Below are 13,869 nucleotides of genomic sequence, written 5' to 3'. Positions count from 1 at the left end.
CTTTGATGCTGTGAGGTTGTCCTGTCCCCTTAGCAGAAAAACACCCCCAAAGCATAATGTTTCCACCTCTATGTTTGATGATGGGGATGATGTTCTTGGGGTCATAGGCAACATTCCTCCTCCTCCAAACATGGCGAGTTGAGTTGATGCCAAGGAGCTCGATTTTGGTCTCATCTGACCACAACACTTTCACCCAGTTGCTCTCTGAATCATTCCTCTCTGACTCCCTGTGGTAGATTTTTCACCAGGGTGCGCAAAAACAGCAGTTGTGTAGTCCTACTTGAGGTCCATCTTTCTCCTGTCACCGCCTCCAGGTTTCTTGGAGTTCTTGAATGAGTTGTTCAAAGCTCATGTTATCCTACAATGTCATCTCAGTTTGCTCGGTCTTGTTTGGTTGCATAGGCTACTGATTTCTCATTGCGGCCTAAACGGCATTCCTAAATGGTACTCCATCTAGTACTGTTATAGTTATACCTCCAGCTGCGAGGATGGCAGGCGCTTCTGTGCCTGCCGTTTGGGCCATTACTTGTCTGATGGCCCCAACACATAGTGGCTGTCTGTTGTTCAATTGCAGTAATCCATTTTCCTCCCCCCTCAGAATGTTTAGGGAGTTTGTTGAGCATGCTGAACAAATGGTGCATCAGGTGCATTCAGATTGGGTAGGAGCTCCATCGGGGCTTGGTTGTCAGCTGCCTGTCCCTGGATTTGGTGGGATTGTCTGATGATCTTTTCTGTTGCCTACAAATGTTCATTAACACCTTTCATGAGCCTGTCACTTTTGTTTTCTAGGGCCATTCTCACATCAGGTTCCAGATGGCTGCTATGCAATAGGTCATCTATTTCTGTAATTGTTATCAGGGAATTGTCAGCTTTTTCCCAATGTCAATTCAGATCTATAAATGGCAGAGAGCTTTGTCAGAGAGCAGTTTAGTCGTCTTCTTTTCTTTGGTAGTTATTTTCTCTTCTATTCTTACTTGCACTGTCTCTTCACTTTCATTGGGACAATGTGTTATGGTCTGATGAAACCAAGGTTAAACTTTTTGGCCATCATTCAAAAAGGTATGTTTGGCGCAAAAACAACACTGCATATCACCCAAAGAACACCATACCCACAGTGAAGCATGGTGGTGGGGCTGTTTTTCTTCAGCTGAAGATAAAGAGGAGGTTCACCTTTCAGCACAACAACGACCCAAAGCACACATCCAAATCCACAAAAGCATGGCTTCACCCGAAGAAGATTAACATTTTGGAATGGCTCAGCCAGAGCGCAGACCTGAATCCGATTGAACATCTGTGGGGTGATCCTGCTTGTCACAGGAGATGTTTTCGCAATCTGACAGATTTGGAGCAAAGAAGAGTGGGCAAATCCTGCCACGTTAAGATGTGCCATGCTTATAGATTCCTACCCAAAAAGAGTAAGTGCTGTAATAAAATCAAAAGGTGCTTCAACAAAGTATTAGTTTAAGGGTGTGCACACTTATGCAACCAGGTTGTTATTGTTATTGTTTTTCATTTTTTATTTTCCCCCCTCAAAGATTTCAGTTTGTTTTTCAATTTATGATTTATCTTTGTCTCATTCTTTTACATCACAAGAACGTGGCATTTTATAAGGGGTGCGTATACTTTTTATATCCACTATATATGTTTTAAATTGGTGATTAACAGCCATCTGTTTTATAATTTGGGCTATTATTTGTATGTATCAAGTGTGTAATAAATATTGAATAGGTTTTGCTGGTCCACTCTGGGCATTAGTGCAAGAACTCAAAGCTCCTCCCAAAACATTCCTAATATAGAAGGGACCGGGGCGGCTACTGAGGACAAGACACCCCTAGAATTTTTAATTCCCTGCCTTTGCTAAAGATTTAAAACAGCTTACAGAGAAGTGGGAAAAATGGACTAAAGACACCACCCACCCATGGCCACCTGCTGGCACCATGTTGAAGGCACATTTGAAAATAGTTAAACCGACACTAGAGGAAAGATTACAGAACAAAAAAACCAGAGAAAAGACACCAACTGACACCAACTAGCAAGACACTCATTCATATATGGAAGTCAGAGAAGCAGCAGTACAATTGGAGGACAATTCAGTTGGATGAACATAAATTAAAAAGATGCTACCCCATCAACAGCCCCACTGCAACCATATGCAATGAAGCTTACATCAGGCATTTATCCATCCCTGTTAGAATTTTACCCCACACTGTCAACAAGTGAGACTGAAGGAGCAATTGTGCATCTGGAGGGACAGATGATATACAAAGGATAGATGGAAGCACCCAATGAAGCCCAGATGGAGCTAACAGCCTATGGGACATGAGGTTTTTCAGCAGCTGCCGACCACATCACACCAAGAGATCCATATGCAGAAGGATGCATCGCATTCTCTTCCAGTGCGGGAGCAGCAACCATCAAAGTTAAATAATAATTTCCTGACGACGATAAATTGTTTGATTTATCCAACCATTCATAATTTGCCTCTGTCCACCCATCTAAATGCATAGTTATGATCTCCACATTTTGCTGTGTCTCCACAAGTGCAAAAGCCTCCTTGCCATTATTGTCAGACTAGCTATTCCCCTTAACAAATCTAATCTGCCACATCTGGGAAAGTCAACAGGCATAGGATACTTACATTGTTTGGTTTTTGAAAAAACACGGTGATTGTTTTTTGTCTCTTCATTGCCTTTATGTGGCATTTATACAGTCAATTCAGATCAGAAAATCACAGACTCAGTTCAGTCATAGATGGTATATGATCACTATGGTACACTCCTACAGGCACGATTGAGGCACCTACCCCATAGGACCCCGGCGACGCGTCACTCAGGAGTCGTAGCACACATACACAGAGAGTGAGTGTAAACACTGGTTAGTCCTCTGTTTTACCGATTTCTTTCGCCTTTTGTAGCGATAGTGAGGGCGGGGGACGGATCAGGTCTCTATGAATCTGGGGGGGTCATGTCCCCCCCGTCCCTAGTGCCATCTGCGCGCCTGCTCTTAACAAGCAAAGTCGCAGCAATGACAATCGAGAGAGTGCGCGTTCACGCAAAGGGGGGGAGATTTTCGGCAGGGGGGATGTTTTCAGCACCACTCCGGCAAACGGACTACTTAGGAACCAGGATAAAAGTGCAGTCCTCAGAACGAAGCCTTTTAACGATACAGTTTGTAGCATATTAATTAATCTATATTTCACAAGTTGATATATCCATCAGTAATCATGCCAATATATTATCCATAACATTATCTATCGGTTTGCAGCCGAGTGTGAAGCGGTGGGGATGAGAATCAGTACCTCCAAATCCGAGGCCATGGTCCTCAGTCGGAAAAGGGTGGCTTGCCCACTTCAGGTTGGTGGAGAGTGCTTGCCTCAAGTGGAGGAGTTTAAGCATCTAGGGATCTTGTTCACGAGTGAGGGAAGGATGGAACGGGAGATTGACAGACGGATCGGTGCAGCTTCTGCAGTAATGCGGTCGATGTATCGGTCTGTCGTGGTGAAGAAAGAGCTGAGATGCAGGGGGAAGCTCTCGATTTACCGGTCAATCTACGTTCCTACTCTCACCTATGGTCATGAGCTTTGGGTCATGACCGAAAGGACAAGATCCCGGATACAGGCGGCCGAAATGAGCTTTCTCCGCAGGGTGGCTGGGCGATCCCTTAGAGATAGGGTGAGAAGCTCGGTCACCCAGAAGGAGCTTGGAGTAGAGCCGCTGCTCCTCCACATCGAGAGGGGTCAGCTGAGGTGGCTTGGGCATCTGTTTCGGATGCCTCCGGAACGCCTTCCTGGGAAGGTGTTCCGGTCCCGTCCCACCGGGAGGAGACCCCGGGGAAGACCTAGGACACGCTGGAGGGACTATGTCTCCCAGGCTGGCCTGGGAACGCCTCGGTGTCCCCCCGGAAGAGCTGGAGGAAGTGTCTGGGGAGAGGGAATTCTGGGCATCTCTGCTTAGACTGCTGCCCCCGCGACCCGGCCCCGGATGAAGCGGAAGAAGATGAATGAACATTATCTATTAACCTCTACTTTTATTTATCACAAATTATCAAGCATATTTTTTTTATTAATATCTTAGTTTTCTTTTGAAATAGCTTTTGAAATTTTTTAAACATTCATCCCAAATTGCATCCATATATTCCCCATTACATTATCTAAGAGCCTCAAATTTGACTTTTCAAATAATGAAGTACAGAGTTTTTGAGAATATTTTAGTTTCCTTTTGAAATAGCTTTTTCAAATTTTTAGATATTCATCACAAATCGCATCCATATATTCTTCATTACATTTTATCGGTACATGGGAGTAGTCGAATGTGGGAATATGAAACTCTTTACCACGGTCATAAACATATCCACATAATATGTATTAACTTACCTTTGACGAAGTAGTAACTGCACATGAGCGGTATCAAACGCAAGTCTGCGTTTTTCAGTCAATTTCTTGCATTTTCCCCCCATAAGAACAACAACTTTTGGTAAATGATAAAAGCTCCTTGTGGTTTCTCGGTTTGATTGATTTGAGCAACCGTAAATGACGCAAGACATCGGCATTTTGAGTTTGTGATAGTGCTTCCTATGTAGAAAATCACTTCATCTGTATTTGTACAGAAACGCAGTGACGTGACATCATATACAAACAAGCTATTTTATAGCATCATTTTGGAATGACAGTAGAATCAACCAATCACAAATCGTCTTGTAATAGGTGGGACAATTGTATGACACCTCAAGGCCCCCTAGAGGGTCTAAGTATACGTCACTAATTCAGTGCCAATAATGAGACTTATCTTGTTTTCTCAAGCTTGAGCCTCCTTGAGCCTGGCTAGCTTTTGCAGTGAGTGTGCTTACGGATGGTGATGGGCCGGCTGTCAACCCTGGCTTTGATCTCAATAAAACTTCTTTCGGATAAAAAATCAAAAGACAATCTACATGAACTTGCTATTTTCCATTTCATTAAAGACAAGAGAATGGTCTTTGTTTTTAAATGATATTCATAATGGTGAGTGAAATATCTTACCTTTACAGCTTGCAAAATATTATTTCAACATTAAAGCACTGTTGTGTGGTAAAAACAAAGGTAATGACATTGCAATAAATAGTACTTGTTACATAACATTTCTTGTTTTGGTGCATTTGCATTCTTGTTGTATGCTGGACATCGAATGCAGCGCAACATTTTTCTCTCTGTCAGTGACAGCATACAATGGGGAGAACAAGTATTTGATACACTGCTGATTTGGCAAGTTTTCCTACCTACAAAGCATGTAGAGGTCTGTACTTTTTATCATAGGTACACTTCAACTGTGAGAGAGAGAACAAAAATCCAGAAAATCACATTGTATGATTTTATAATAATTAATTTGCATTTTATTGCATGACATAAGTATTTGATCACCTACCAACCATTAAGAATTCCGGCTCTCACAGACCTGTTTGTTTTTCTTTAAGATGCCCTCCTGTTCTCCACTCATTACCTGTATTAACTGCACCTGTTTGAACTTGTTACCTGTACAAAAGACACCTTTCTACACACTCAATCAAACATACTCCAATCTCTCCACAATGGCCAAGACCAGAGAGCTGTGTAAGGACATCAGGGATAAAATTGTAGACCTGCACAAGGCTGGGATGGGCTACAGGACAATAGGCAAGCAGCTTGGTGAGAAGGCAACAACTGTTGGCGCAATTATTAGAAAATGGAAGAAGTTCAAGATGATGGTCAATCTCCCTCGGTCTGGGGCTCCATGCAAGATCTCACCTCATGGGGCATCAATGATCATGAGGAAGGTGAGGAATCAGCCCAGAACTACACAGCAGGACCTGGTCAATGACCTGAAGAGAGCTGAGACCACAGTCTCAAAGAAAACCATTAGTAACACACTACGCCGTCATGGATTAAAATCCTGCTGTACAAGCAAGGTACCCCTGCTCAGCGCATGTCCAGGCCCATCTGAAGTTTGCCAATGACCATCTGGATGATCCAGAGGAGGAATGGGAGAAGGTCATGTGGTCTGATGAGACAAAAATAGAGCTTTTTGGTCTAAACTCCACTCGCCATGTTTGGAGGAAGAAGAAGGATGAGTACAACCCCAAGAACACCATCCCGACCGTGAATCATGGAGGTGCACCGTATTGAGGGGTGGATGGATGGGGCCATGTATCGCGAGATCTTGGCCAAAAACCTCCTTCCCTCCGTAAGAGCATTGAAGATAGGTCGTTGCTGGGTCTTCCAGCATGACAACAACCCGAAACACACAGCCAGGGCAACTAAGGAGTGGCTCCATAAGAAGAGTGGAGTGGCCTAGCCAGTCTCCAGACCTGAACCCAATAGAAAGTGTTTAGAGGGAGCTGAAAGTCTGTATTGCCCAGCGACAGCCCCGAAAACTGAAGGATCTGGAGAAGGTCTGTATGGAGGAGTGGGCCAAAATCCCTGCTGCAGTGTGTGCAAACCTGGTCAAGAACTACAAGAAACATATGATCTCTTATTGCAAACAAAAGTTCTGCTTTTCTGATGTATCAAATACTCATGTCATGCAATAAAATGCAAATTAATTACTTAAAAATCATACAATGTGATTTTCTGGATTTTTGTTTTAGATTCCTTCACTCACAGTTAAAGAGTAAGAGTTCTACATGCTTTGTAAGTGTGAAAACCTGCAAAATCGGCAGTATATCAAATACTTGTTCTCCCCACTGTATACTGTCTGTTGTCTTGAAACAATGTGAGTATATGTATGGTTGGATTTATTCTGTCACCTTTTGAGTGACTGTTGAACCATAGTGGGCATATTTTAGTGGATACATTTTATTTAATGAAGTAGCATCATCAGGCTGCAGAACAGTTGGGACACTGGACTTTGTCAATATCTGCTTATTCCTCATTAGAGAAATCAGAAATTATATTCAAAATGTAACATGTTTTAATATTATACATTTAATTACTATTAAACAAATTACTCAATTTGATTCCACAAAACGATGGGTCTACACAGTTCCTTGAGATTATAATCAGTATCACCTATTGCCAACAGCATAGCATGCAACAGAATCCGTCCTGGTCAGCCTCTAGATCAGGGATGTCAAACCAGTTCCAGTGTCTGCAGGTTTTTCCTATACGTTGGTTCCCAGTTCAGACCTAAACAACCAAATAAAGGTAGAAACGAATCAATTAGTGACCTAATTAATCAATCAAGTACAAGATGCGAAAACCTGCAGACACTCAGCCCTCCGTGGAACCGGTGTGACAACTTTGCTCTAGATGGAAGACCAGAAACTGCTGTAAGTGTTGTTGGAGAGCCTTTAGGGGGTGCTTTGGTCTAAAGCTCAAATCCCAGGGCATTAATGGGAATGCCTTTTGGAGTGGTATCCTGGCTGTGCTAAGATTCCATGACACTTATCGTTAGAGTGTTAAAGGTATTAACGGCGCTATCACATAATTGTCCATTTCAAATCTCTTTGTAACTGAAAAGTCCCACCTTGCATACAAACAAGCCAAAATATAAGTGAAATTTTGATGGGGTGATCATGCAACTGGAGAGCATAGTTTTGGCTGAATCTCCAACATGGTCCTCAACTCATCATCCCCAGTTTCCATTTGGCTTGAACATGAATTATCATACCATACCATCATCTACCGCTTATCCGGGGCCGGGTCGCGGGGGCAGCAGTCTAAGCAGTGATGCCCAGACTTCCTTCTCCCCAGACACTTCCTCTAGCTCTTCCTAGGTCTTCCCCGGGGTCTCCTCCCGGTGGGACGGGACCGGAACACCTTCCCAGGAAGGCATTCCGGAGGCATCCGAAACAGATGCCCAAGCCACCTCAGCTGACCCCTCTCGATGTGGAGGAGCAGCGGCTCTACTCTGAGCTCCTCCCGGGTGACCGAGCTTCTCACCCTATCTCTAAGGGATCGCCCAGCCACCCTGCGGAGAAAGCTCATTTCGGCCGCCTGTATCCGGGATCTTGTCCTTTCGGTCATGACCCAAAGCTCATGACCATAGGTGAGAGTAGGAACGTAGATTGACTGGTAAATCAAGAGCTTCGCCTTGCGGCTCAGCTCTTTCTTCACCACGACAGACCGATACATCGACCGCATTACTGCAGAAGCTGCACCGATCCGTCTGTCAATCTCCTGTTCCATCCTTCCCTCACTCGTGAACAGGACCCCTAGATACTTAAACTCCTCCACTTGAGGCAGGCACTCTCCACCAACCTGAAGTGGGCAAGCCACCCTTTTCCGACTGAGGACCATGGCCTCGGATTTGGAGGTACTGATTTTCATCCCCATCGCTTCACACTTGGCTGCAAACCGTCCAAGTGCATGCTGAAGGTCCTGGCTTGAAGGGGCCAACACGACAACATCATCCGCAAAGAGCAGAGACGAAATCATGTGATCCCCAAACCTGACACCCTCCGGCCCCTGGCTGCGCCTAGAAATTCTGTCCATAAAAATTACGAACAGAACCGGCGACAAAGGGCAGCCCTGCCGGAGTCCAACATGCACAGGGAACAAGTCTGACTTACTGCCGGCAATGCGGACCAAGCTCCTGCTTCGGTCGTACAGGGACCTGACAGCCCTTAGCAAAGGACCCAGGACCCCATATTCCCGAAGCACTCTCCACAGGATGCCGCGAGGGACACAGTCGAATGCCTTCCCCAAATCCACAAAACACATGTGGACTGGTTGGGCAAACTCCCATGAACCCTCTATCACCCTGTAGAGGGTATAAAGCTGGTCCAGTGTTCCACGGCCTGGACGAAAGCCACACTGTTCCTCCTGAATCCGAGGTTCTACTATCGGCCGTATTCTCCTCTCCAGAACCCTGGCATAGTTTTTCCCGGGGAGGCTGAGAAGTGTGATCCCCCTATAGTTGGAACACACCCTCCGGTCCCTCTTCTTAAAAAGAGGGACCACCACCCCGGTCTGCCATCCCAGAGGCACTGTCCCCGACTGCCACGCGATGTTGCACAGGCGTGTCAGCCAAGACAGCCCCACAACATCCAGAGACTTGAGGTACTCAGGGCGGATCTCATCCACCCCCGGTGCCTTGCCACCGAGGAGTTTCTTAACCACCTTGGTGACTTCAGCCCGGGTGATGGACGAGTCCACCTCTGAGCCCTCATCCTCTGCTTCCTCAATGGAAGACGTGACGGCGGGATTGAGGAGATCCTCGAAGTACTCCTTCCACCGCCCAACGACATCCCCAGTTGAGGTCAACAGCTGCACACCTCTACTGTAAACAGCGTTTGTAGGGCACTGTTTCCCTCTCCTGAGGCGCCCGATGGTTTGCCAGAATCTCTTCGAGGCCAGCCGATAGTCCTTCTCCATGGCCTCACCAAACTCCTCCCAGGCCCGAGTTTTTGCCTCCACAACCACCCGGGCTGCAGTCCGCTTGGCCTGTCGGTACCCGTCAGCTGCCTCAGGAGTCCCACAAGCCAACCAAGCCTGATAGGACTCCTTCTTCAGCTTGACAGCATCCCTTACTTCCGGTGTCCACCACCGGGTTCGGGGATTGCCGCCTCGACAGGCACCGGAGACCTTACGGCCACAGCTCCGAGCGGCCGCTTTGACAATGGCGGTGGAGAACATGGTCCACTCGGACTCAATATCTCCAGCCTCCCTCCCAATGTTTTTCAAATACATTTTTAATATATTCTACATCAAATCTTTACAGCCAGTGGTATTCCAAATTGTTGCTAATGATAGGATTTATTGAAGATATACTTCCATTAAAGTCAGCCTAAAAAAAACTTCACCAATAGGTAGCATGTATAGTATTTCTAGATTTTCTATGTAATACTTACCAGCCAGACCAGCCAGAAGCTTATATCTGAATTTCTTCAGCAATGGGAGCAAAGGGACTTCCAAAAAAGTTGGGATGCTGTGTAAAATGCAAATAAAAACAGAATGCAATAATTTGCAAAACATGTATCCCTATATTTAAAATAGTACAAAGACAGCATATCAAATGCTGAAACCGAGAAATTGTATGTTTTTTGGAGAAATACATGCCCATTTGGAATTTGATGCCAGCAACACATAAAAAAAAAAGATTGACGGGCCTGTTTACCAGTGTGTTGCAACACCTCTTTCCTCTTCTTTTAACAATACTCTGAGAAGTCAGGACTGCAGGCAGGCCAGTTTAATACATGCAGAATGTGGTTTGGCATTGTTTTGCTGAAATAAGCAAGGCCTTCCCTGAAAAAGAAGTCTGGATGGCAGCACATCTATATATATTCTTCAGCATTAATGGTGCCTTCACAGATTTGCAAGTTACCCATGCCATGTGCACCAATGCACCCCAATACCATCACAGATGCTGGCTTCTATATTGTGCGTTGATAACATGCAGGGACCGTCCCTCTCCTCTTGACTCCCAAGAAGAATTTCAAGTATTGATTTGTCAGACCACAGGACAGTTTTCCAATTCGCCTCAGTCCATCTGAAATGAGCTCTGGCCCAGAGAATGTGACAGCATTTCTGGATCTTGTTTATATATGGTTTCTTCTTTGCATGGTACAGTTTTAACTTGCATTTGTGGATACAGTGGCATACTGTGTTCACAGACAGTGGTTTTCAGAAGTGTTCCTGAACCCATGCAATGATTTCCACTACAGAATCGTGTCTGTATTTAATGCAGCGCCGACCGAGGGCACGAAGATCATGGCCATCCAATATTGATTTTCGGACTTGGCCCTTGCGTACAGAGATTTCTCCATATTCTCTGAATCTTTTTATGATATTCTGTACCGTAGAGGATGAGATCCCCAAACTTGTTAATCTTAAATTGTTGCACTGCTTGCCTGTGCAGTCTTTCACAGAGTGGTGAACCCCCTGACATCTTCTGACTCATCCTCTCCAGGATCATGTTACTGACCTGTTGCCAATGTTCAGTTTCAACATTTTATATGTTGTCTTTGTACTATTTTCTATTGAATATAGGGTTTAAATGATTTGAACATCATTGCATTCTATTTTTCTTTACATTTTACACAGCATCACAACATTTCCGGAAATAGGGTTGTACAACAGAACCATCAAAAATATAAATTATATTTATCCTCAGTCCCTCTTTTATGGGGAGGGGTCAGTTTGAAATTACTGACAGGGATGACACTGATTGCTGGTCTCTAAAGCCCCATTTATGATCTGATTGTGATCATATTGTGTTTGGATCCAATGAGCGTAAATATGGTATGGTATGGTAAACAGGACAAAACAAGGAAGAAGGACGTATGTTATAGACTGATATAATAGGACACACAGACATCACCTTGTACTAATCGTAGCTTACTAACACAGATAACCACTCCGAGACCCAGTAGGTCACTACTGTCCATGCAGCATGAAGGGTGGCACAAAGATAATTAAATAATCATTCTAACTAAGACAGCTATAGAATTAGAAAGAGATATTTATTGACAGTACGTACAGTACATGAAGCAAAACTTGGAACCTAAAAAAAGGCTTTGAACAATTAATCTGCATATTGGAACAAAATAATAGTCACTTTTCCAGTTAACATGGCTTTATGGCTTTTTCATATTCGGCCAATCAAAATTAATGAATTTAAATGTAATATACATAAATACAAATACAGTAAATATATGCAATTCTAATAAGGAAACTTGTGCTAGCTAAAGATACAATCATTGCTGGTAAGGCCAACAAAAAATAATAAAGTAAAACATTTGGTGATATCTCATGTATTCAGTCTAGCTATACTGCATTTTACAAACTGAATATAAGTATTGTAGTGTATATACGTAGTGTATATTATATTGGGCTAAAAAGAACTACTAAGTAAATAGAGGATATGTTAAAAGACTAAATACATACATTGGAGGTTTTGAATCACATACTTGATAATATATTGCTTTTCATCATTGTTACCTAGTCTTTGGATTAGAGACAGTTGTGCTGAAGAGACAAGCCTTTTTCTATTACAATCTTAAATGCATACATTCTTTAAAAAACAAATGCTATACCTGCATATTGCATAGGTATCGTTTCAATTGACCATATAAACAAAGTAAGATAATAACTTCCTTTAATATCAATGAAAGCATTATTGGGAATTTACATATTACCAGCTTCTCCCACTGACTGTACATGCAAAAAAAAAACTTAGTCATAGCATAATATGCCTGGAGAAAAGCAACTTTACATGCATTTTTTATAATTAATATATATTTCAAGCATAATTATTTCCCTCAGTATCCTCAATACAAGAACTACATAGCAACATAACAACTGTTTTAGACAAATGTCATACATTTCTGTAAGCATGTGGCAACCATACGATGTATATGCAAATTAAGTATTAGCCAATAAGCAATAGTGTTACTCTCAAAAACTGACAACACTGCATTTTCCCAAAATGACAAAGGCACTGGTAGTTGAGCAGTTAGTATAACGTGCCATTCGCCAGGGATTTTCACCTTTGGTATTAGGATCTTTCTGTTATTGGCCTGGAGAACTAACCACAAGGCTATCTGCCAATGTACTCCCATCATTTTTTTCTTTAACATAAGTATACTGAACAGAGAGAGATCTCTGATCGCTCAAGGCATGTATATTTAACTGACTTTACTGAAATGTCAAAGCCATTTCTCTGTCCTTACTTGAACAGAAGACTCAAGTAAAAAAAACATACAAAACAACAGATCCTAAGTCAAATTTGACATGCTGGTAAAGCTACCACTGGCTAGGAAGTTCTTGATAGTCATTATTCGTGACAAATTTGTTTACTGCAAATTTGGTTAGCTTTCCTGGTACACTTATAGATTTCCAGTAAAAGGCACTTCTTTCAGTAAAATAAGATGTGCATACTGAAACACTCCACACAAAAACAAACACTTAGGCACTCAACAATTTACAATATAAGACAAAAGTTTCTAACACTCATTGGTCCACTGAAAAGCGTACTTTCTGGAGTACAGGCAGAGTGGCAGTGCTCCATAATTTGCCGGTATTTCATTTTATATTCAATTTATGTACACTGGCAAATCTTTTGAAATACCTTCAACTAAAAGGTATACATTGGATTGTGATCTTCAGGATGCCGAATCTCAGTTTGTTCCCCTTGGTTAGTTTTTGGGATTCTTACACACAGTAATCCAAACACGCAGAAATAGTGAAAATTATTGGTATTGTATTTAACCTTTCACCTTCAGCCCTCATGTGTCCATGATGAAAGTCGTGCTTACGTATTGGTGTGGACAGAGATATTTGATAGGTCGTTCCTGATGATCTCATTAACTGTGGAGAAAAGAGAAAAAGAAAATGGTCAATATCTCACAATCGATATCAAAGAATCTCTAATAACTTTAAAGCACTTAACGTGCGAAACATAGTAATTTCTTCAAAGAGTCAACACAGATAAACAGACTGTTTGGTTTGGAGAGAGTGCAGCTTTTTGACCTCTCCAAATACACATCTCACCACTTTTCCTGCCTACTGCCAGTCTTCTTTCAGTCTTCTCATACTTGAAGATTCATGTCCCTTTTCATCAGCTGTGTTCTTTGGCTGATGAGAAGGAAGTGACCAAACACTGAAGTGACCAACAGGAGCTAAACAAACAGTACCAGTGTTTGTCCTTCCAATAAAGAAAAGATAGTAAAGTCAGGGACCTCGATTGAGGAGCCCATCATGAACCAGCAGGCTCAGCAGGTGGACCTTAATCTGTTACAGAGTGTCAGTTTTAGAAGAGACTGAGGCAAGAAAGTGTAACTACACGCAGACCACATCCCTCTTCTGTGTAGTCTTTAGTATGAATGTGTATAAAAACAACACATTATTTTCCTGTGATGAAAAGCATAGTCGGTACAAGGCCCTTTTTAATGCCTGATTGAAGAGCTTGGGGGGGAATATCC

General features: G+C 43.0%; 1 protein-coding gene across 2 annotated transcripts in view; it reads right to left on the bottom strand.

Moving 5' to 3' along the window:
- Positions 1-11,390: 11,390 nt before the first annotated feature.
- Positions 11,391-13,869, bottom strand: part of LOC105031624 (nuclear factor of activated T-cells, cytoplasmic 1) — a 130,797-nt gene continuing 128,318 nt past the window's right edge. For both annotated transcript variants that reach the window (XM_029122952.2, XM_029122953.2), the window contains one exon: positions 11,391-13,255. In XM_029122952.2, coding sequence (XP_028978785.2) covers positions 13,200-13,255 — 56 coding nt within the window. In that variant the 3' untranslated portion in view covers positions 11,391-13,199. The remainder of the gene's footprint in view (positions 13,256-13,869) is intronic.

The sequence above is a fragment of the Esox lucius genome, chromosome 10, assembly GCF_011004845.1.
Source record: "Esox lucius isolate fEsoLuc1 chromosome 10, fEsoLuc1.pri, whole genome shotgun sequence".
Classification (NCBI taxonomy): domain Eukaryota; kingdom Metazoa; phylum Chordata; class Actinopteri; order Esociformes; family Esocidae; genus Esox; species Esox lucius.
Note: the sequence above shows the minus strand (reverse complement) of the source record. Positions and strands in the feature narration are given on the sequence as shown.